The sequence below is a fragment of the Mus pahari genome, chromosome 17 (genome assembly GCF_900095145.1).
Source record: "Mus pahari chromosome 17, PAHARI_EIJ_v1.1, whole genome shotgun sequence".
NCBI classification, from domain to species: Eukaryota; Metazoa; Chordata; class Mammalia; order Rodentia; family Muridae; genus Mus; species Mus pahari.
The window spans coordinates 49,115,461-49,139,250 of NC_034606.1; the positions used below are offsets into that span (position 1 = coordinate 49,115,461).

At 53.0% G+C, this 23,790-nt stretch overlaps 1 protein-coding gene across 1 annotated transcript in view; it reads right to left on the minus strand.

The window, feature by feature from the left end:
- Positions 1–8,188: 8,188 nt before the first annotated feature.
- Positions 8,189–23,790, minus strand: part of Sult4a1 (sulfotransferase family 4A member 1) — a 28,353-nt gene continuing 12,751 nt past the window's right edge. Inside the window, exons 3-7 of the mRNA XM_021216805.1 lie at positions 22,584–22,664; positions 22,098–22,224; positions 18,750–18,844; positions 12,259–12,397; positions 8,189–9,667 (exon numbers count right to left, since the gene is read on the minus strand). Coding sequence (XP_021072464.1) covers positions 9,555–9,667; positions 12,259–12,397; positions 18,750–18,844; positions 22,098–22,224; positions 22,584–22,664 — 555 coding nt within the window. The 3' untranslated portion in view covers positions 8,189–9,554. The remainder of the gene's footprint in view (positions 9,668–12,258; positions 12,398–18,749; positions 18,845–22,097; positions 22,225–22,583; positions 22,665–23,790) is intronic.

The window sequence follows — 23,790 nt, forward strand, 5'->3', positions numbered from 1 at the left end:
TGCCCCCCCCCCCCGCAACAATGTAATGATTGTCATTTCTTCTGGGAAAACTTTCCAAGCACCCTGCTGGTTCCCTCAGAGTCAGGGGTCGGGGAGTTGGGGTATAGGATGCCCTGCAAAGGTTACTTTCAAAAGGGTGGGGCCTGGACCCGGACTGCGGTGTTTGCGTCCTTCCCAGTCCCCCACAGCATCATTTACACCAGGAACTTGAGGGATTCACTATTGGCTTACAGACAACTCCCGCTAGGCTCCGCCCACCAGCTACCCGCCCACCGCCATACCTGCTCTGCAGCTGCCAGGTGTGGCCACATATAAGAGGACTGCTGGCTACGCCATCTCTCCTTCTCTTCTTCTCCTTCTCCTCCTCCTCCTCCTCCTCCTCCTCCTCCTCCTCCCTCCTCCTTCTACCTCCTCCTCCCCTTCTTCCTTCCTTCCTTCTCCTCCTCTTCCTCCCCCCTCTCTCTCTTCCCAGGTGTTCCGGACCTCTTCTCTCCTCTGTCCCCCTCTGTCGCCCCCTTCTCTGTCCCTATCCCTTTTCCAGGTCCCCGCCCCCCTCCCCACAATAAACCTCCTTTTGTACTAGGCCTGTCGTATGTCGCGATTTCTCAGGGGGGGGCAACCTTGGCAGGGGCCCCGCCGGGTATTCCCTCACTCCCCAACCCCCACCCCGCCACATTACTCCGCTTTATGTTTTTTAACCCTCACCTCCCAGGAAACTTACTGCCCACACTTTCCCACCCACCACGTGTATCTGCTGCCCAAGCCCTCTGGTGACACCCCTGAAAAAGACTCAGAAAAGCTGCAGTGGAGCCCAGGGCTCCCCTCGGATATGTTCCATCCTCAGTACTGCCACACAAAAAAGGGAAGGATGGAGAGAAAACATTTTTACAGTGAGGCAAGTCAACAACAGATTTCTCATTCCCTCGGGAATCAAGAAGACAGACTGCTGCACGGCCTTAACCTCAGGTCGCCCTGCAGGTTTGGGCATTCGCAACAACCTGCTTCCCAGTAGCATGTCTGAGAGAAGGGACAGGAGCGAGCAGCTTGTCACCCGTCAGTCCAGGAAGAGGGCAGGAGAGACTATATACCTTTGCATTGAAGACAGAGGAAGTGACCAAGCCCCGAGGAGCTGGGCTGCACTCCCTCGTGGCTAAGGCCGAAGGCTGGGGGACTAAATACACCACATGGATACAAGCTAAGAGCATCACCAGAGGTCTGGACGTCGTCCTGTTGGTGGTCTTCTACTCAGCTGTCCTTAGGAGAAAAGAAATGACAGAGAAATCAACAAGGGTCGAAGGGTGTTGGTGGAAAGATGGCTGGAGAGCACTGGCTGCTCATTCAGAGGACATGGGTTCGGTTCCCAGGACTCAGATGGTACCCCACAAGAACCCAGAACCAAAATTTCCAAGGGATCTGATGCCCTCTCTGGCTTCTGTAGGCACCGAGAATATACATGGTGCACATACATGCACGCAAGCAAAACGCCCATATGCGTAAGATAAATCCAAAATAATTGAAAATTAAAATAAATGAGGTGTAAGTAGCTCCTGCTGCACTTATTTTTCTTGACTAAAAATAGTCCTCCCCACCTCCCTCTCCTCCCTCCCTCCCCCCCGCCCCCCCCCCCCCCCCCGCTTCTGGATATTTACCTTGACAGATGATAGGCCTGCTCATTTTAATTCCATCAGCCAGAAACTAAATCGCACATTTTAAACACTGTCACCAACAATAACTGACAATAGCCTGTAAATGGGAGCCATTTCCTAGAGCGTTTCGGGATTCTACACGGGAGACGGAGCAGCTCCGTGTGGTACCTTATCTGCCCGGCCCTCCCCCCACACGCTGATGTTCCATTGAGCCCCTCCCCCGCCCCCCATTTAATAGTTGCTGGCTATCTCCTTTCATAGAAACAGGCAGCAAAATCCACTTATCTTGCTCCTGAACATTGCTCCACACAATGAAATACACTGGGATTTCGAATTTCACGAATCCTTACCCCCTCCATCCCCCACTCCCGCATCACGCTGCAGTTCTCTTAGGAGGCCAGGCCCCCTTGGAAACCTGCAGTCAGAGAAGAGCAATTTCAAGACTTATCCACCTGGATAGCAACAAACCCTGGGCAATCACCACCAGCCGTTCTCTTTGCTAAGAGCCGGGATCTTGCAACAGCTTGTAATTAGTGCTGTTTAGCATTTAATTTGCCTTTAGTTAGCTAACAAGCACTATTGATTACCTGATAGGAAAGGAATGCTACACAGAGCAGGCTGGGAGAGAGATGAAAAAAGGCCTTTGCTCCACTTCCGGTCTCTCCTTGGGGCTGAAAACACCCACTTCAGGAAGGAGAAGGGAGACCGGTTAAGAAATAGAACACAGTGTGAGTTATAGAAAAATTCTCCCTTTTATCAAATTCAGGGCCCTAAGTTCTGGCATGTTCCCCTCGACCGGCAGACACCTGTAGCCACATCTTGTCTCAGGATGAGACTAGGGTCTTGGGCTTGCCCACAATCAGGCTAAGGCAGTCTCCTGCCTTCCCTCCCTCTGTAACAGTCCCAAGTTTGATCGGGACCCAGGATAGCGACAGTCACCAGCCTGCCAGCCTCACTGGATGATGCTCTTAACAGTTGCAGGTAAAAATGGCATGTTGGGGGGAGGGGCCCTGTCAGCAAGCAAGCCAAGACTCATCCTTAAGAGTGTATTTATGGTGGGTTTGGGGTGGGAGACTGGGACAAGCAGCCCTTAGAGGGGATGGGTGTGGCTGAGGGGACACATGTTCAGCCTTTGAAGGCCTTGGATTCCATCCCCAGAGAAGCAGGAAACATTTTCAAGAGGATAAAGTGAGGGAGGCCAACATGAAGTCTGGAGTAGCAGGTGTAGAGGGCCCCAGGGGACACTGGTGGCAGAGCACTGCTGGGGGGTCCCAGCCAAGCTGAATCCTATGAGCAGTGGACTGAGCCAGTGGTCATTTAACTCATTTTGTTTTTATTTCTGTATGGTTGTGTGCCTGCAGAAGCTGGAAAAAGGGACTGGATCCCCTGGAACTGGAGTTACAGGCAGTTGTGAGCCACCTGGGAACTGAGCTGGGGTTCTCTGTGAGATCAGCAAGTGCCATTAACCCCTGAGCCGTCTCTTGGGTCTCACTCTTGTTAACACCAAACATTCTTTTTTTAAAAAATAGTATTTATTTATTTTTATTTATATGACTACACTGCACCAGATCTCACTACAGATGGTTGTGAGCCATCATGTGATTGCTGGGGATTGAACTCAGGACCTCTGGAAGAACAATCAGTGCTCTTAACCACTGAGCCATCTCTCCAGCCCAACAACCAAACATTCTTTTTTTGTCTTGTTTTGTTTTGTTTTTCGAGAGAGGGTTTCTCTGTGAAGTCCTGGCTTTCCTGGAACTCACTCTGTAGACCAGGCTGGCCTTGAACTCAGAAATTCACCTGCCTCTGCCTCCCAAGTGCTGGGATTGAAGGCGTGTGCCACCACTGCCCCGCTCACAACCAAACATTCTTAACATCAAGGGAAGTAGGAGCTATTGGGCCGTGGCTTCCTGGAGCTTTCCAAGTTGGAGTTCATTATATCCCAGCTATGTTACAGAAAACGAAATGTCCACCAAAAGTAAGCTCAAAGCCTTCATGCTCTGTACCATTGGACTGAGTCCCTGGCAGAGAGGAATGAGACACAACCAGCAAGTCCCCAGTAGAAGAGCTGCCTCCCTCTGGACACCATAGCCAACCGTGAGAGGAGAATGTGCAGGCTGTAGCCATTCGCCAGAGATTCCCAAGGGCATACATGGAAACAAGGGTGTGTGTGCCTCCACAGAGATGTCCTGTCGTGGGGTATGTTCAACTTCCTCACAGCTGGTACCCAACACCACACATCAAGGCAAATGTTGTGATCATAAAAAGAGAAAGGGTATTTATATATGTTCTACCTGGATGTGGGGGGAGGGGGTGCCTCGGCAGGCCCATGCCAAGGCATCCCTTCCCCCTGAGAGACCAGCCACATGATGATGGTAGAGTATAGAATAGAGTTTATTCAGGGCATGGGGATGGGGGTAGCATAGGCAGGGAAAGGCAGAGAGAGGGAGAGAGTAGAGAAGTAGAGGCTGGCCATGGCCACGTGGAGAAAGGGGGAAGGGAATGGGGAGAGGGGGGAGCAAGGGGGCAAGAGAGAAAGGAGGGGCCAGGCAGCCCCTTTTATAATGGGCCAGGCCTACCTGGCTGTTGCCAGGTAACTGTGGGGAGGAGCATACCTGGCTGCTGCCAGGTAATTGTGGGGGGTGGAGTCCAGACAGAATCCCAACAGTAAAGTTGGTGGTTTCAAAAAATACAAGATGCTGGGGGCCAGGGAGATGGCTCGGTCAATAGAGTGTGTGCGTCACAAGCTTGAGCACCCAGAGCCCATATTTTAAAAAAAGAAAAAAAATGGGGGGGGGGAACCAAGTGAGGAAGTGGAAATAGTTGACTCCCTAGGACTCTTCTGGTTTCTCAAGAACCATTGCTAATAGAACACGAGCTCCCTCCTGCGGCGGCAGGAGGCTTCAGAGGCAGGATTCAGGGCTGCAACTCACACTGAGTCCACACCACACCGGGATCCAAGCATAAGCCCAGTTGTCCTCCTGATGTGAGGAGCTGGCAGAGGGCCAGCATGCCTCGGGGACCATGAATATGGCCACATTGAGTGGCAGATGTTTCTGGGACTGGCTGTCTCCTGCTGGCCCCATCCCCACTGGACAGCCGGTACAGTTCTCATGCTCCGCTACCCTCTCCAGACCACTGTGCCAAAGTCACAGTAGACTCCCGGGGCTGCACATTGGGACCCTTTGTCAGAGATAAAAGTTCTCTCCTTGTGGTCCCAAGAGTGTTGGAGAGGCTAGGGGACTCCGGGTAAGGAAATAGCAACCCCTTGTTTCCCTAGGCTGTCCCATTCCCTGGTGTTTCCAGACCCTGCTCCTTCTGCCTTCGGTTTACACCCAGCAGTATCTCCGCCCTCCCTGAGGTTGCTAGTTCTGAGCCTTCAAGGTACCGGCTCCACTCCTCGCTGCTGCGGTTCTTCTCACCTGCCTGGCTGGCTAGAGAGCCTGGCTTTTGGTAGGCAGAGCCCTGAGTTCCTTGAGCAGTGGTTCTCAACCTGTGGGTCGCCGTCCCTTTGACAAATCTGTCTCCAAAAATACGTGACAACAAGTATGACTGGGGGGTCACCACAAGATGAAGAACTTAAAGAATCGCAGCGTTAGGAAGGTTGAGAACCACTGCCCTAGAAGAACAGAGAAGGGGATTAGAAGTGAGCAAGGATCTAGAGAGCAGAATGGCCACAACCGTCCGCAGCCCTCAGCCTTACCATATAGCAGGTGCTACGCAAATGACGTGCATGGGGGGGGGGGGGCGGGAGGCAAGTAGACCCAGGAAAGACCGCGAGTGGCTCCACCGCACTGAGGTCTGGGCGGAGACTTGGGAGGAGGGGCACCAGGCACAGGCTCCACCTACAAGGATGGGAGGGTCTTCCTTGGTCCTTGGGAGGGCCGGGAGCCAGGAGCTCGTTCATCCTGGGCCTGAGTTAGGCTCAACAGCAGCAGTACAGAAGAAAAGCAGAAGATTCTGGGCTCCAAGATGTGACGATATTCACTCATCAGCTGCTGGTGAGGCAGCACATCCCTACTCCCAGGGCAATCGTGTCCACGCGGGAAGGAGGATGCCAGAAGGTGACGCAGGTGTTAGGAGGCAACAGGGGTGGAAGTGTAGAGGAACCAAGGAACCAGTCCAGTGCAGGAAGGGATGCTGCCTTGGTGGAGGTGCAGGGCTGGACAGCTCAGGGGAGGGAGGTGAGGATGCTAAGAGTCGTTCAGACTGTATAGGGACATCGTCTGCCAGGGGGATACGAAGGACTCCTGTGAGTTAAGGCGTTGAGGTCATGGGAACACTCAGCTTCTAGGGTCAAAGATCGTTTCATGGCTATACCCAGATCGAGGTGCCACCTTTTCCTAAAACATGCCATAGGCAGTGTACAACGATGGATAACATTCTGGGAAGGGGATACCAAGCTCTAAGCAGGGTAGGGCTGGCGAGCTACACAGAGGACTACCTGCGTAGGAGCCACACACCCTCCCCCACTACTAACAAACAAGAAGGTGGGTAAAAACCGTCCCCAGGAGATCCCTAGGATGGGGTCTGCTCTTAGTGGTGGTGGTGTCCTTCCCACCTCTTGGGCTGTGAACAAAACCACAAACTAAGCCCAAGCTGTGAGATGACAATTCCACTACAGCCACCAGGTGGCGCTGGCTGGCCTGCGGTTTGGGGATGGGCAGGACCTGCGAGGGAAGGGTTTTCTTTTCTGATTTTTTTTTTTTTTTTTTTTTTGATTTCGGAGAGTCTCAGACTGGCACTGAATTCACGAGCTTCCTGCCTCAGCCTTCCCCACTGACGGGCTTATGGGGGAGTAGCACAGTGCAGAGCTTGGGGAAGGCTTTCTGTATTTTATTCAGCTTCCCAAGTGGTCCCCTGCCTGGTGGTGTTCCAGACGAAGGCACAGAGTGACCAAGATGGTGCCTGAGTAGCTGACTGCAAAGCGTGGAAGCCTCTTAGGTGCAGAGAGGCCCCGCACACCGACCAAACTGGTGAGGCAGAGTAGGAGAGAGCTCAGGACTCCTCAGCAGGAGAGCTGCAGCCACCTGGACTTCCAGTTCTTAAGGAAGAGCTGACACCTCTGCTGCTCCCCAAAAGACTTTCTAGGGTTTTCTTCTGTGAACCCAAGTCAGGCTACCACTGACCTGCACTCCAGGCCCTACCATAGGGGAACATAAGGAGGGTCCTTCTATAAATACTAGCCTGTAACTCCACCCTTCTCTATTTGTTCTGCTCCTTACCACAGCCCAGCTCAACGCTCCGACATCAGCACAGTTCTTCAAATCCACTCAAGATACAAGGAACCGCTAAAAAGACACGGGCCATGCCCTTACCCTCTAGCCTGAGTGGTACAGCTGGGGTGAGGGGCCCTTAACCTCACAGGAAACTTCTCAGCAGCCAGGGAGCCCTAGAAAACACTAACAAGGAACACCCTCCTGGCGAAACCTCCCGGGGCTTCCCCGGGCTCTCATGCTCTAGGGTGGCGCTCTGTAAGCCGATGCCTGGCTAACCTCCACACAGCCCCTGCGTGGGACATGCCCTGGAGTTTGCCAGCCCTGCTCTTCCCCAAGTCTCCTAAGCCCGAGTCCTCCGTGTGAACTTACCGGCTGTGACATCTGTCTTCCGGGAGGTGGGGGGATGTGTGCGGTGTGCACAGATCTTTACATGCATGTGGGTGCATGTGTATATGCGGGGGCAAATGGTTTACTGGCAAGTGTTCTCTTTGCTTGCTTGCCGCATTATAAATTAAGGCAGTCTCTCACTCAGCCTAAAGCTCACCAGTACAGGCTGGTCTAGCTTATCCTGTGAATCCCATCTCCACGTCCCAAGGGCTGGAATTACGGGTGGCTGCATTCACATACTGCTGAGGAGCTGAACGCTAGTCCTTTTTGGTACCGCACGGGCTCTACCCACTGAGCGATCTTGATCTCAATGGCCCCATGACATCGCTCCTGATCCTGAACTAACCCTTGACTCATCCCTGACTGGAACTAAAGCTGGGTCTTGTCTTCTTGCTGGCTAGCACAGCCCCTCAGCGGCACTGAGGCCCCTGCATAAGCTGAGGGGTTACAGGTAAGGCAGGCAAAGGGCTCCATCACTCTCCCTAGTGTGTGTCCAGTTTGGAAATGACTTAAGGGCATATCTTCTAGGCACAGCATGGGAACACAAAGATGACTATCCAGAGTTTGCATTCACCCCCGGCTCTCCCTCTCTACAGAGGAAATGGTACCCAGACTTCACTCCGATAGGGTTGGGGAAGACTTGCTCAGTCTCCACCTCACCAGAGGAGCCAGAGGCAGGCAGACTGCAGAGGTAAGAGAGACCTAAAGGAACACCAGAATCTCTCACCCTTCCTTTCTCTTCCGGGTCAAAGGTCACTGAAGAAGTATACAGGCTTCAATTCTCACTGAAGTTTGCCTGGGGTAAAACAACCAAATTCTGCCTCATCGGAACCCACTCCAGGCTCTTTCCCACTGTAGCCACGCCCAGGGCTCACACTCCTTTTGAGGAGAACTCTCAGGGACCCCTCTCCACCCAGCACACAGACAACACACACAAACAGGGGAGGTGTCTTTTATTAAAGATGCAAGCAAGCAGAGATTACCATGTGTGGTTCCAGAACATCCGTACAGTACTAAAAATAGAAAAATAGAAAGAAAATTTCACAGAAAGCAGCTTTCCTCCCCAGACACACAGGAAAGGTGCTGCCGCCATGCCCACCCCAGAGAACCATGCACCAGACCTACACAAGCTTCTCTCCGGACAGAGGTAATGCCACAACCACCAGACCCGCTTCAGAGACAGCCCACGGCAGGCCTCTTCCACAGCCTCAGCCCCAGCCTCCCACTACCACGTTCGACTCTTCCCAGCCTGTTGAGTAACAGAACAAGTTGGTCCCCACAAGCGGCGATCTTCCGGTCCACCGCTCGTCTGGTCAAATTCGAGCACACAGGACCATGGCTCCTCCCCTCAGACACTCTTGAGGGCTAAGGTGCCCACTCACACAGGTGGGCTAGCCAATCCTATCTGCACAGAGGACGGTCAATGTGCAGACTGGGTCTCCTGGGTGAGAGACTTGCTCGGCACAGGTGGAGCAGATGGGACAGCGACTAGGGACTTCAGAACCATGCGATGTCCTGTATCTCTTGCCAGCAGGAGTGTGTCAGTCACTGCCTTGGGGAGCAAGTAAAGGCTGTGAAAGATACCAATTCTTGGTGCATTCTGGGGTCCATGGGGACTCTTCCACACCTACCAATGCCTTCAGATGCCACCCACAGCCTCGGGCCAGCTTCCCTGCCGACACATTCCTTGGGCTCTTCTGTGCTGGGGCTCAGAGAGCTGCACGCTTAGAGGCGGTTCTGAAAACGGCCTGAGACAGGTCCTGGCTTGGTATCAGGATGGTTCCAGAAGAATGAACTCCATAGGCGACACCCGCCTCTCCAGCTCCCTCCAACCCCCAACCCATTCTTTGATCTCAGAACAAGGTAGAATGGCTGTGCCTAGAGAAAAGACTATGAAAATTACAGTGACCCCTGAGAGCTTTCTAGCATTCTGGCACAGCACGCTCCTGCTCCCCCCCTACCCCCGGGAAATGCACTTGCATTTGGCTGACAGATATTTATTTCGGTTTTCAGTGAAATGCGCTATAAAATAGTGAATAACACGGGGTACAGGGCAGACATTTGCGCTGCCCATGCATGTGGTATGGCCACCACGTGGAGACTCAAACACTACGGGCCAGGCCAGGCGGCTGCTGTAGACAGCATCCTCTCACTCCTCGGCTCTCTCCACCAGGCTCACCCCTTGCTGTTTCCAAGCAGCTTCCGGAAGTGTGTCCAGCGAGGAATAAAAGAACGCAAACAGGACTTTTAGCTAGTAGAGCGTCCGGGGGACCATGAGCATGCAAGTTCGCGGATTCTGGTATTATAAATAAAAGTCAAACGTGAGGTCACACTTCCCCATCTTCTGTTTGTACACTAAATCAAACTTCTCATTCATGGAGACGGTGAAGATGTCCTTCCACAGCCCGACTCTTCCTGCAACACAGACCAGAATAGAGCTGGCTGCAGCCACCAGTTTCAGAACAATAGGCAGTCTCGGGACTTGAACTCTGAACTTGGCCTGCCAGGTGGGATGGACTACCTGAGCTAGGCCAGTCTTGCTTGTGGTGAGCCTCTATAGAACCAAACACCCTAAGTCGAGGAGGGGGAACGGGGGGAGGGGGAGAGCTTTCCTTCTGTTTCCTTCTGTCAACTACACCCCAGGCACCACACAGATCCGCACCTGTGATCTGAGAGGACCTTCACCTCCTAGCTCCAGGTTAGCTCCCAGAACCTACCACAGCAGGCGTTCCTGCCATGAACCTGCCAGAGAGGAAGTGCTGTGGGCTAAGTTCCTGCTCTGAGGAGTGCTTGACTAGCTGCCGTTGGGTGTATTGTTTGCCTCTGGAGAATTTCCAAAAGTGGAAAAAAAAAAAAAAGATTCATACCAAGGGCCAAGAGGAAACTCTCATGAAAGCATCAAGGGTGGAGATTTCTAGAAGCTAAAAATAAGTTGGGGAGGGCTTAAATGAATGAAATACCCAAGGCATGAGTTAGCTTTCCGGGCTGGATACAAAAATGTGTCATTCAAAGAAAGAGCGAGTTTCTACATAGCCCCTGCTGCTGTCCTGGGCTGCCAAGAGCTGGGGATGAGGAGTGGGAGGGTAGAGGGTAGAGGTGTGTGTGTGTGTGTGCGTGCGTGCCTGTGTGCGTTTGTGTGTGTGTGTGTGTGTGTGTACATGCATATGTGCATGTGTGTGTGTGTGAGAGAGATTAGGAGTTTATATTCCAGACCTCCCATTCACGGGAGTGGTGAACAGTTTGTGGGCTGGCTTTGTGCTTTTGTGTAAGTGGGGTTTGGGGGGGGAAGCTCTAAAGTCAGAGCCCTGTCATCTCTAACAGAGAGCCCAGCGTGAATCTGTCCCAGCAGGACTTCAGGTCTGCAGCCACAGCCCTCCAGTGGCTCAGCTAAAACAACTGGCACACCAGGACTTTCTCTTTGCTAACGAGACATCATCTGTCGGTGCTTGAAAAGTAAAATAGAATTCTTCTTGTCACCCTCTAATGATGCCACAGGGACCAAATTAGAAGCCTCAAGACCAGCCACACTATAAATACGTTTCTCCCTGATTATTATTTTTTTCCCAGCTGAGAGTTTGTCAGAGGAGGCACCCACCTGGTGTAGGATTTGGAATCAAGACAATTTATGCTGTGACATGAACCAAATTTAAGCAATGCAGCCGGCTCCCCGAGCCCCTGCATCCTCGCCACCTCAAGGCGGTCTTCTGAGTAAAGAGGCAATGTGCTAAAAGAAAACAAAACCACAGAACTGAAATAAAGCAAAACCAAGGCCGACAGACAGCGACAGAGCAGACGCCTGAAGGAGTGTGTGGGCGCCCAGCGGAGCACACGTGACCTGGCGAGCTACACATAAACCACACACTCACCATGTGCAAAACAAAGGTGTGGGGGGGGACTGAGGAGGCAGTCCCAGAAAGGGTTAACAAAATACGGTGAAAGCAAAACCAAAGAATGGCAAATGAAATAATAAATGCTTGTGAAGATGCAGCCGCAGGACAAGGGATGTGGTCTGGTGAGCTGCTCCCTGGAGGAGCAGGGTTCATCCTCCTCCAGCAAGGCCCAGTACACTTGGCCCCTAGCCACTGCCTCTGGCCCCTAGCAACTGCCTGTGGCCCCTAGCAGCTAGAACTTACAGGAACACCTAGAACCCATAGCTGTTCCAGGGCTAATAGAAGATACACACCTGGAGGCAGCCAGGCTGCAATCAAAGCCCAGCTTCTCTCTCCACCTCAGGCCCCACCCGACGTCCTAAGATCTCCATCCACAGCTTCTCACCCTCTAGAAGTGTCCAGTTCACACTGCCGACGGCTGGCTGCAACCCTGGGTCATACTCACCTAGAGTGGACTTGTGAAAATGGCCACTGCTCTGAGACATCCCAGGACCTCAGGACCCGAGCCGCCCCACCGGGCAGCAGCTAACGCATGCCCTGAAGAACTGGGAAACTGATTCAGTGGCCCTGGGAGGACTCCTGTCTGGAATATCACCCCCAAAGTCTGCCTGCCCACCAACTGTTCCTGCTACCATGTATGTGTCCAGCCTATATCTGGCTCTGACTACCCACGCTTGGCTGCCCTTAGGCTTGGCCATTTTGTCATGTGCATCACTCAAACCCGGAAGCGAAGCCCCTCCCTGGATCAGCATCCTCTGGGTTGGGAAGGGAAGAAGGCATCTCTTCACATGGGCTCCATCTTCCAATCCACCATAGGTCACGATCCACGGCCACCAGGAGGAAGGCTGCCCTATATTGCAAAACACCTTAGCACTGCAGCCCTGCCTTAGGTCTCCTCTGTGGGAATGGCTCTGTGTAAACACACCTTGTCCAGAGCCTGGGCCAGCCCCAGCTGCTGCCCCTTTGAACTGCAGCATCAGTGTGCAGGAGGGCAGAGCATGCCCTTCTCCTGGAGCACCATGCCCTTGATAGGCACTGGCCAGCCAGCAAGCGCTGCTACCCAGAGAGAAATTAATCCAGAAGGTTCCAAGCAGGGAGGAGGGAGGAGACACATACCCCGGCCCACAGGCAGAGCCTCAGCATTGCAGCACTGATCCACCAGCTGGTGACAGTGCTCGATCAAGGACTCCAGCTGGGCCTTATCACAGGACACACCCAGGAATCTGGCCAGCTGCTCCACCATGGTCACCAGATCCTGGAAGACAAGGAGAGAGAGCAGAGCAGTCCTTCAGAGGCAGCGTCCAGGACGCAGAGCTGAGCTGGGGACTGTACGCATGGCTTTCTTCCTTGGAGCTCAGGCAGCCAGTCTGGAAATCAGCCAGGAGGGTGAGATGCTGATTGTGCCACTCAACTCGAAACCTGTGAGTCTGGGATTTGAACCCATGGCTCTGGGAAGAGGAGGGAAGTGGGCAGGTAGGGAGGGATAGACATAAGAAGTTTTGAGAGCTGTGGCTCATTTATAAACAGCAATCAAGAATATCCCATCACTGGAAAGATCTAGCAGCCAACCAGCTTCTAGAATCTTCTGTACCCACAGGTGCCCCGGGGGTCATGCCCAGCCACCTCACCTACAGGAAAGTGGACAGAGGAAAATCAGTCCTACAACGTTGCACACTGGACAAAGAGCCACGTATGGGCCCCACAATGCCACAGCTGAAGTCAACACAGCCGGAGCAGGCACAACACGTCTCCCCACGGCAACCATGCTCTCCCTCCTATTCTCAGTGGGGTCCCCGAGCTGTCACTCCCAAGTCCCCAAAAGCCCACTGGCAGCTGCCTTGTTCAAACATTATGAAAATGCTGGAGGTTGCTTCCTCTCTAGAAGGAGATCAGCGCCTGAAGCCTCAGGCAGGTCCAGTTAGACATGGTGGCATGTAGAGTGTGCTAACATGAGCACAGATGTGCCAAGGAGCCCCATGCCTCAGACCCATGGAATTGCAATGTCTTCCCCTGGTGCACTCGAGGATGCTGGTACACCCTTCCTCCTCCTCCTTCCCTCCTCCTGGATGTTTACGCCAGCATCCCTACAGAGACCCCTACCAAGATTAGCTAAGCCTGTCTGCTTGTTTGGCTGCATACAATAAACCCAATGAGTTTCCATGTGGCTACTTGTGCAACACCATTGGAGTGTACCTCCCACCTGACCCCAGACTGTCTGTCTTCTGTCTGTCTGTCTGTCTGTCTGTCTGTCTATCTGTCTGTCATTTCTTCATTCCCCATCACAACAGTTAGGTCAGTCCCTAACACTGTGCAAGGTCACGGCACACACTGGTAAACTGACGTTTTTTTAAACTTCAACAGGAAGTGCCTGCTCCTCCGTGGATTCCCACAGTGCCCACTCAGAAGCTTTGACCCTCGTGTTCCCACTCCTCTCTTCTGTCTCCTGGGAGCACACACACACACACACACACACACACACACCCCAAGGTCTCAGGCACAGGAATGGCACATGGGCTATGTGAACAACAGATGTCAGGGCAAACACAAAGTAAATAAGACGACCCTGCATCTACCGACCCTGGCACTTCAAAGGAAAAAGAATGAGAGAGAAATAAAACTGGGCCTCGGAAAAGACCACCCAAGGAAAGGGCTGCAGCAGATAGCCGGATGGCGAGGGTGCTCTGCGGGATGGCTCCAGGCAGCTCGGCATCCAGGCAACGCCCTTCTGGGAGGATGGATGGACCGATTCCGCATCTGGACACACGTTAAAAAAAACTGTTGGATGATTGCCAGGCCAAACTTAACTGTCCTCCTTACTCATCCGAGATGCACTTTCTTTCCATCCACAATCAGGGACAGGAGTGCTGGCCAGCCCCATGTCATTATCAGGGGAACCTCACTAGTGACAGACTACCTCTCAGGTTGACTGTGGGAATGAAGGGGGGACCTTAATTGGGGCACCGTGGCACAGGCCACCAAGACAGGACTGTCAGCACGGAGGCAGCTGCGGCACTAAGGGAGAAGGGGACGGTGGGGATAGCCCCGAGAGGAAAGCATTTGCTACGCAAGTGTGAAGACCTGAGTTCAGATCCCCAGAATCTGATTAAAGCTGGATGTGGATGCATGCAGATGCCATGCCAGCGCTCCTACAGAGAGATGGGAGGCAGAGAGGAGAATCCCAGCAAGGTCACTGGCACACCAGCCTGGCATGCGCCGCAGAGGACAAGAGGTCCTGTCTTAAACAAAAGGTAGAAAGAGAGGAGCTGATGTTGTCATGTCGCCTCCAAATGCGCAGTGCAATGCACACACCTCCATTTGTTAAAATGAACACACTCACAAGTACATGTACACACACACAGACACACACACACACACACACACACACACAAAGAGGATCACCCAGCTTGCCTCTAACACCAAGACAAAAAACATGCCCACCCGGATTTCTGAGTTCGAGGCCAGCCTGGTCTACAAAGTGAGTTCCAGGACAGCCAGGGCTATATAGAGAAACCCTGTCTCGAAAAAAAAAAAAAAAAAACAAAACAGTCCACCTATTCCACAACTGGAAACTGCAGATGCTCTCCCATGGCTAGGTTTCTACAGTAAAATGAGAACTTAAGTTCCTAAAAGATATAATTTAAGGGGCTGGAGGGATGGCTCAGTGGTTAAGAAAGCTTGCTGCTCTTCCAGAGGACCTGGGTTCAATTGCCAGCACCCATATGGTAGATCACAACTACCTATAAAACTCCAGTACCAGTGAATCCAAAACAATCTTTGGCCTCTGCTGGTACTGTGTCCATGTGGTACACAGACATACATGCAGTCAAAACACTCATACATATAAAATAAAAAGGTTAAAATTAAACAAAAAATGTAATCTCAGGCAGCACATGGTGGTGTATGTCTTTAATCCCCACATTCCAGAGGCAGAGGCAGGCAGATCTGAGTTTGAGGCCAGCCTGGTCTAAAGAGTGAGTTCCAGAACACCTAGGGCTACCCAGAAAAAAAACCCTGTCTCAAACAAATAATCCTAGCCCCCTAATCTCCATCAAAGACCTCAGTAGCTACGGGTGAGGTTTCTGGAAAAATCATCAATGCAGATTAGACACTAAAGCAACTGACTTCAGTGAGTGGTTATAGGTGAGTATATCCCCTCAGGGAGCTCCTGTTATTAGCTGCACCTTCGGGGTGATGCTGATGTACCCTAAAAGGCAGGATACAAAGACCTGAGATACGGTCCAGCCATCAAGCACACACACTTCTCGTCCAGGGGACTGGAGTTCTGGTCCCAGTACTCATGTGTGACAGTTCACAACTGCCTGCAACTCTAGATTGGGGGGGGGGGGGAGGATCTGATGCCCTCCTCTGACCTCCATGGGCACCTGCACCCATGTGCACAAACCCACATACATGTGCATAATTAAATGATTTTTTAAAAAAATCAGACAGTAGTCACGTGTTTCACCAAAATATCGGGTATAAGTCCAGGTTCTGACGCTTGGCCCCAAGCTGGGGGTACTGTTTGTGGGAACAATAGAATCCTTAGGAGGTCTGGCCTGGCTGGAAGAAGCCATCACTAGGGGTAAGCCTTTGAAAGGAATCCCCAACTTCAGGCCCCTCTTGGTTTCCTGCTCTGCTCTCCATGGGGTAACTGATCCCTGAAGCATGCCCCCACCCCACCCGAGAGTCAGAATCGACAAATCACAGACGGGCTACAGATACGGACAGAATCCTCTGAAATACACCCATCCCCCTGTGGTTCTCTGCAAACTGGGCATCCAAGCCGTCAGGAATCTTCCCTTGGGTTTGGGGATAAAGGTCAGGCCATACAACCTAGGGAGTCTCAGCCACCAGCAGCAGTTAGCAAGGCTGTCAGCCTGGTGCCCACTGCACCCCCTACAGATTTTCCAGCAGGATGGCTGGGTCCCATCAGGTAGCCAGCACCCCTGGGTGGTCAAGCCCCATGGCACAAGCCTTCCCTCTACTTCTTCCCCAATGGCATGCTCTCTGGTACTCATGGGCCCCCAGTGCATAAGCCCAGCCTAGAATTACTGCAGAGGGGACATCCAGGATGGCGTATTAGGAGATATGGTAGACACCGCATCACCACAGCCTCTATCCAGCCCTTCCCAGTCATCAGGAGCCATCGTCACCCAGGTCCCTTCATGAGCCCCTCACCTCCACCCAGCGCCTTCCACACATTCCCGATCAGATTTCCAAGGTCATGTGCAAGTCCACACAGGCTGCCATGCTCTAACACACCTCCAGTCTCTCTGACCTCTGTTCCAGCCCCTCCCATGACCCATCCCACTCCCGACACAGTGGACAGTATGGCTCGGCCCTGGTCGGCCCTAGTTCAGAACCTCAAGAGGACACTTGAACCTGGCTCACTGCAGCCAAGGCCTGTGTACCCTTAGCCTTTTCTAGCAAGAGGCCTGCACATGCTTTTGACTCACAGCACCTCAGTGTTCCTGCAGAAAGGGCACGTAGGTGTCTCCACCCTGCGGGTCACTCTCTCTCACACACACTCTGAAAGCAGTGGCTGAGAGCCTGAAACCTGTCAGTTATTGATTTGAACACATGAACATGAACACGAACACACACACACACACACACACACACACACACACACACCACACACACAGAGGGAGGGGCCTGCTGACAAGGTGGCCTAGGAGCAGATGAGACAGAGGTGAGAGGGCAACCCACATAGATACACGAAGAAGATTCTGGATGGCAAGAACAAACGCACAGGCCTGAAACAGAAGGAGGGAGGCAGGTTCAAGCAATGCCAAGGCAGTTGGGGAGGTTAAGGTACCCAGGAATTGGGATGATCACCCACGGCCACATGGGCTGTGACAAGATAAACGATGATGAAATTTCAGCACCAGTAGGCACAGCCCCTGTGATGAAAGAACTTGACAGAGAAGCCAGGAAGGAAGCCAGGAGTGAAGGCTCAGATTATAACTTAGTAACAGGATGGAGAGATGCAGGCATGGACAGAAAGACAGACAGACCTGGGCACAACTGTTTGTGTAAGTGTGAGGATTTAAGCACAGAGCTAACAGGACTTGGGTCACAGATGCACCGTGTGAAAGAGACATTGGGACAAATAGAGAATTCCGCCTGAACAACCCCGGAAGGCAGAGCGGCCTGCCCTGAACTGAGATGAGGGACAGGGAGAGCTTGGTTTGGGTGCATCAAGTCCTGGGTCTCCCTCAGACAACCACACAGATGTGTGTCTCGGGATGCCCACAGCCAGCTGTGTGCAAAGTGGCAGCAGGGCTCCAAACCTGCCAAACGAATGAGACCAGAGGAAGTGAACAGAAGAAACGATGAGAAACAAGGCCCGGGCTGAGGCCTGTGGCATGTGAGCATCTGTGGCATGTGAGCATCTGCAGTCAGAAGATGGGAAAACAGTAAGAGATGCAGGACGTGGGGCTGGAGAGGCAGCTCAGCAGTTAACAGCACTCGATGCTCTTGCAGAGGACCCAAGTATGGTTTCCAACCATAAACCCAGTGGTTTACAACCATTCCTAACTCCAGATCCAATACCTTCTTCTGTCCTCTTCGGGCACCAGCATGCACATGCTGCACATACATACATGCAGGAAATAAATAAATAAATAATAAATAAATAAATAAATAAAATCTGAGAGCAGGGGACCATGGGAGATGAGGGTGTTATCTTGGCAGCCAAATGAGGAAGGGACTGGTCATCAGAAGGCTGGGTTACAGGGACCCAGTAACCTTTACCTGCTGTAGCAAAGTGGGGAATCACTGCAGGCCGTGACAGAGCAGCTAGGGAGTTGTGGAGCCAGGATAACGAGGGGCCTGAGATAGCAAGGGAAGGGTCTGCAGCAAAGTGAAGATGCTGAGAGGGAGTGAGGTCAAGGCCAGGTTTGTTCTTGGCCTGAGAGAAACCACTGGGAGATGGTAGCACACACCTTTAATCTCAGCTCTCAGGAAGTGGAAGCAAGTGGATCTCTGAATTTGAGGCCAGACTGGTCTACAGAGTTAGTTTCATGACAGCCAGGACTACACAGAGAAACTCTACCTCCAGAGAGAGAGAGAGAGAGAGAGAGAATATGCAGCTATCAAGACACCCAACATGCTTACACACCGAGTGCTTCCACAGCCATACCCAGCAGAACCTGCACAAAGTCAGACTTCATATCCACACTAATCAATAATGACCTCCTTCCCTGAGCACCAAGGAGAGACAGGGAGGGGACACCACAGGCCAACACACAAGGTCACAAGCATCCCAAAAGCTGATGCAGAAGACAAAGGGACTCAACTACCCCAGCACACTGCCCTCACACAGACACCAAGGTATTGAGACAGCAAATGAGAATGGCCAAGGTCCTGCATCTGTTGCTAAGACAGTAAAGCCAAGAAACAGGCTTTTCCATGACATCACTGGAAACCAGCCCGTCCCAATGTGCTGGACTAGGGACGTAAGTCCACATGCATCCCAAGCATGGAAGGAATTGTACAGATCCCTCCGTTGCCGCCACTTGGTGCCCTAGCACCACGGACAGTTCCAGCACCGTGGACAGCGCCTCTCGGCACCGTGGACAGAGTACCCACCCCCGACTACTCACCCGGTGCATGTCTTCATACTTAAGGAAAAGCACATTGGCATCCATTCGATGTTCCCAGAATTCCTGAACGTGCTCAAACCAGGAGCCATAGCCCACTATGGAAACAGAGAAAGGGGCACAGCTGAGAAAGGAACTGGGTAGGTGTTCTTACCTCCCACAGGATGCTCGGTTCCTGCCCAGCTGCTGGGAAGGAAACTCTACGGGGTCTCCTGGAAGGAAGAAACCATTAAAAGCCCTCACCCCTACCCAGCCCAAGTACTTCAGGATGCCCTTAAGACCTGACATGGCAGGAGGCGCTCTGAAGATAAGGGGACATGGTAGTGCCAACGAGAGAAAACAATGCTCAGAGGAATCAGAACAAAGCAGCAGGTGGCATAGGCTGGGGCATGTGAAGCTCTGAGATAGTTCCAGAACAAGGCCCCGCCCCATGACTTCTGATTGACTCCAGGCACTGTCAGAGAAACCTGCAATTAAAGAGAGGTGGGAACCCTGCGCTGTCACACAAGCAACACGTGCCACAGCCTGGCCTCACCTTGCCACAACACCTCAGGTCTGGGCTAGGCATTTGGCAGGTATAAGAGAACTCGGTACAGTCTGCAAGCTATGTCACAGCCTTCCCAGTGACAAGTTCCACTGTGCTCCCATCTTTTTGGCCAAACTGTGCAGCCCTGTGATGGACTTCGTGCCATGCTGCCATGGGGGATGGCAAAGGGGACCTCCATGAGATACTATACAGAAGTGGTACCCGAACCCTGCTGAGCAGTAAGAAGATGCAGAGGCATGGATGGGGCTCCATCCTCAGGGCCACCTGCAAGCTCCCTGGTAAAGAGTTGTACTAGGGCACAGTGGACCTGCACAGGTACAACCCAGTCAGACACAACCTAGCACACCCCACTCAGACACATCTGTTTGACCCCTGCAAACCCCTCTTAACAAATCTATTCATTTTATAGAGCTGAGTCTCAGGAAAGGGCAGTGGCAGGCCAGGCCAGGCCAGGCCACAGGGGACAACGGCCATGGGAGCCTGGCCTCTGGTTTGGATCCATGAGATCTGGATCTGTGCAGCTCAGTCCCAGCAGATGAGGTCCTGAGGCAGGAGAAGGCAGATGGTCTAGTGTAGACAGAGGAAAGCTCTCCCCACTCCCAGAGAAGGCACAGGACTTCCAGACGGCCTGGACCCCATTGGTGACATGATGCTGCAGCACAAGAAAGGCCAACCGGGACCATGAGCCAAGCAAGGCATGCTGACTGCTACCAGAGAGATCAGGAGCCACCCCACTGCCTCTGTACTTGGGGCCACAGAGGAAGGAGATACACGCATGCTAGTGGGAGCCGAGTCTCCAGAGAAGGGGCCCTGCCATGACTCTCGGCTTCTCTCCATACCTCACTATGCTAAGACCATGAAGCCACTTACCCAGGGCCTGCAGGACGTTATAGCTTAACACAGGTCCCACTTGGGAAGAGGCCACTTCTGAAGTACTTCCCACGCAGCACAGGCCAGTGTCTGACCGCAGAGCGCTGCCAACACAGCATCTGTAAAGTGACCCTGTCCCCACACTGTCCACCATGGGCTTCTGCCATAGGAAGACTGCCCAGAGAGTACACATATTATATACCACCGACCCTGCCCAAAGGTTCCACAGGCATGCCACTTAGCCTGGACATCCCTTATCCCCAGTTCTGGAGTCTCAGGCCACCAGCATTCTTATACATACCTTCCTTACAGTGTCTGTTCCATCCTCTGCTCTATCCTGTATTGGGGACATCAAACCCAGGGCCTGCCACCCTAGACAAGCAGGCTTGCATCCTCAGCCTTCTCATGACCTTTCATTTTGAGACAGTCTCATTGAGTTGACCGGGCTACCCTTGAATTCACTCTGTAGCTCAGGCCGGCCTTGAGCCTGCACATCTCCTGCCTTAGTCCCTGCGCAGCTGGGATTACGACCCTGTGCCACCATCCTAGCCAGGAAATAATGTTTGAAGGCTCCTTCCCTTAGCTGCCACGTTCTTGTGAGCTTTGGATAGGGAAGAAAGAGCAGCATGCTGTGGTCACTGAGAGGCTAAGAGTGGAGCTAGGGAAGTGAGCACCCAAGTCAGACGCTTTGAGTAGGATTCAGGCCAGAGTGCACAGCCTTGAACCTGCGGCTTTGAACTGTGAACGGAGAGATTTTAACACCGCTGGCTGAGAGTACAGAAGCTGATTGTGGCAGACGCCTGTTGTTACAATGGTGCTATTCCTGGGCACCTCTGAGGCCAGAATGGGCGCTAGGACTGGAAGGTATGATGCTATGAGCCAGGAGGAGGCTATTCAAACACCTGGGCACCCCAATAGTGCACAGGGAAAGAAGCTGGGTGAGAGCCTGCAGCAGGCTCAGGGACCCTGTGGCAGGCTCATGGACCCTGGGGAACAGGTGCTGCAGTTTCCCACCGCTCTGGGCATAGGGCATAGCTGAAGCCATGTTTAACAGAAGGAAACCCTCTGGGTCCCTGTGGGTTTCCAATGGCAGGCATCCCAGTGTGCCTGCTGCAGCCCACTCTACAGGGCATCTGCACCAAAGCCTGGGTTGGAGGCTCCTGGAAAATCAAGGAGAGTCTGAAAACACCTTGGTCAGTCTCAGTGTGGACCAAGGAACCCGTGATAAAACATAACCCCTTCTTTATGACTGGGTGCACACCACACTGTTCCTTGCCAGCTGCAAGACCCACAGGGGTCTGGGGGGACCTGGGAGGTGGTGGGAACACAGCCAAAGAGGAATTGATACAGTGGTTCCAAGGAGGTAGATGGCCTGCAGGGTAAAGAAAGACAGAGATGGGGACGGGGCTGCTTCCTCCTATGGTCCCTGACTTCCTAGAAGTCAAGTGGGGTGGGATGGGGTTGGGTGGAAAGGCCCTGCTCCTTCTACCCCAGGCAGAAAGGAGCCAGCAGGAAGTATACATGCCAAACACCCTGCTCTGCATCGCTGCCAGCCCCTGAAGTCCAGCCCCCGTGATGACTCACACCCGTGGTGGCTTTCACACTGCTCTCTCTCTACCCCATTCACAGCATAGAGACGCGGGCCTCCGAGCTCACAGTTGTCATTCTCACCTCACTAAGAACCCAGGCAGGAAGGCCAGATGTGTAACTGGAGAACCCCCAGGGCAGTGGGGAGCAGGACTCAGAAGTCCCAGGATCTGCACCACCTCTAAGACCCACAGCTCCCCAGCCTCAGCGCCTCCTCCATTTGGCGATAACTCAAGCCCCATCTGCACAGTGGCAGGTAAGGTACCATTACAAGACAGGGCTTCCCAGGAAGCCCAGCTCTGGCTGGTAGTTTACAGGGTAGAGCACGCACACCCCGTGGCACTTACGTTTGTCATTCATGAACCTCCGACAGAACTCCTGGAAGGTGCCTCGGTAGCTCATGGTCCGCAGCGAGCGGTGGAACTGATAGTAAGACACCACCAGGTCCTTGGGGTTGCGAGCCATGTAGATGACCTGCGGGAGGCAGAGAGATGGGTCAGCCCGCTTCCTGCTGGCCAGGCGTCCCCTTGCTCATTCCAGGCACGGATGGGCTCTGGCCCACAGACTGAATATGCAGGGTGAGCATGTGACTGTTACCGCGTGGCAACTTTGTAACTGAGGACAGAGACAGGAAAAGGGAGCACAGTGAACTCCATCCTCCAATGTCCAACTGTGAGAGAACACACCTTACTACCTCGTAAGCATGGAAAAACCACTGCAGACATCATCCAAAAGGGGCCCTGGGCCAGGGATAGTGAGTGGCACCTGGAGCAGTTTCAGAGGCCTAAGGTTCTTAATAAGGAAGTGGGGGACGAGAGATGTGGCGTAGTTACCTTGGAGTCCCCATTGTGGAGGTCAGAGGGCAGGAAGCGGTACGGGAGATGGCTCTTGATGAGTCGGGGAGACGTCAGTTCCTGCGGGAAGATGCGTGGCTGTTATATTCATGTATGCGTGAATGTACATACATGCGCGTGCGCACACACACACACACACACACACACACACACACACACACACACACCCCTCTTCTCTCCTCCCAGGGCCTTTCTAACAGATCTGGGAGGATCCTGACCAAGCAGGACTCAGTATTTGCTCTAACAAATTATCCACTTGGGCCATCTGGACCCCAGAGCTGTAAAGAGAATCCCTGTCCCCAGCCTGAGGGATCGATCCCTTACAGCCATAGGGGTTGGATTTAAGTGGCTGAGAATGAGGAAGGGTCTACAGGGCAGGGGAAACACGGAAACATAGGCATAAAATCGTGCCTGTAGGAACACAGGACTGTCCAGCTTTAAAGTATCCAGCCACCCTCAACTCTGGCCTCCAGCCCAGGGGACAATGGAAGGAGCCTCGGCTCCCTCCGCCCTCTGCAGAGCCCCTCATCCTGTCAGCTTCCCCTTGGACCATGAGTCTTGGGGCGCTCTGTCCCTCTCTTCCTTTTGGATGTCCTTTAGATGTCTGCCGCCTCCTGGTGCACAGTCCCCAGCTCTGTAGCCGGCACGACTTTCCTGCCCTATGAAGTGGGAACTGTCAGCTCACTACCGCCCCTGAGGCAGAAGCAGCACCCACACATGGGTGACACTTAGAGAAGAGGCACCCCACACTCCCAGTGCTTCCTGGGGAGGAGTCAATGTGACCGGCACAGACCTCAGACAGGAGGACCACCTCCGGATGCCAGGTACAGTCAGAAACAAGCTCACTAAGAGCAGGAGGCATCTGTTGCCGGGACATGAGGAGTGGGGCTCTCAGAGATACACCCCACAATGCTTACTCATCTAGCAGAAAGGCAGGTAGGCAAGGTGAGGGCTGCAAAGGGAGCTACAGAGGGAGCAGGGGATGGAACGGAAAGAAAGGTTCCGATACCTCTAAGGGACAGGATGCACAAACCCTCTTACTGCTGACACAGGATCTCATCACGCAGCCCAGGCTGGCTTCAAACTCATATTATTCTCCTGCCTCAGCGATCCCAGTGCTGGGGCAATAGGTAGAAGCTACCACACCTAACTAATTTCATTCTTTTTATTTAAAAAAAAAAAAAAA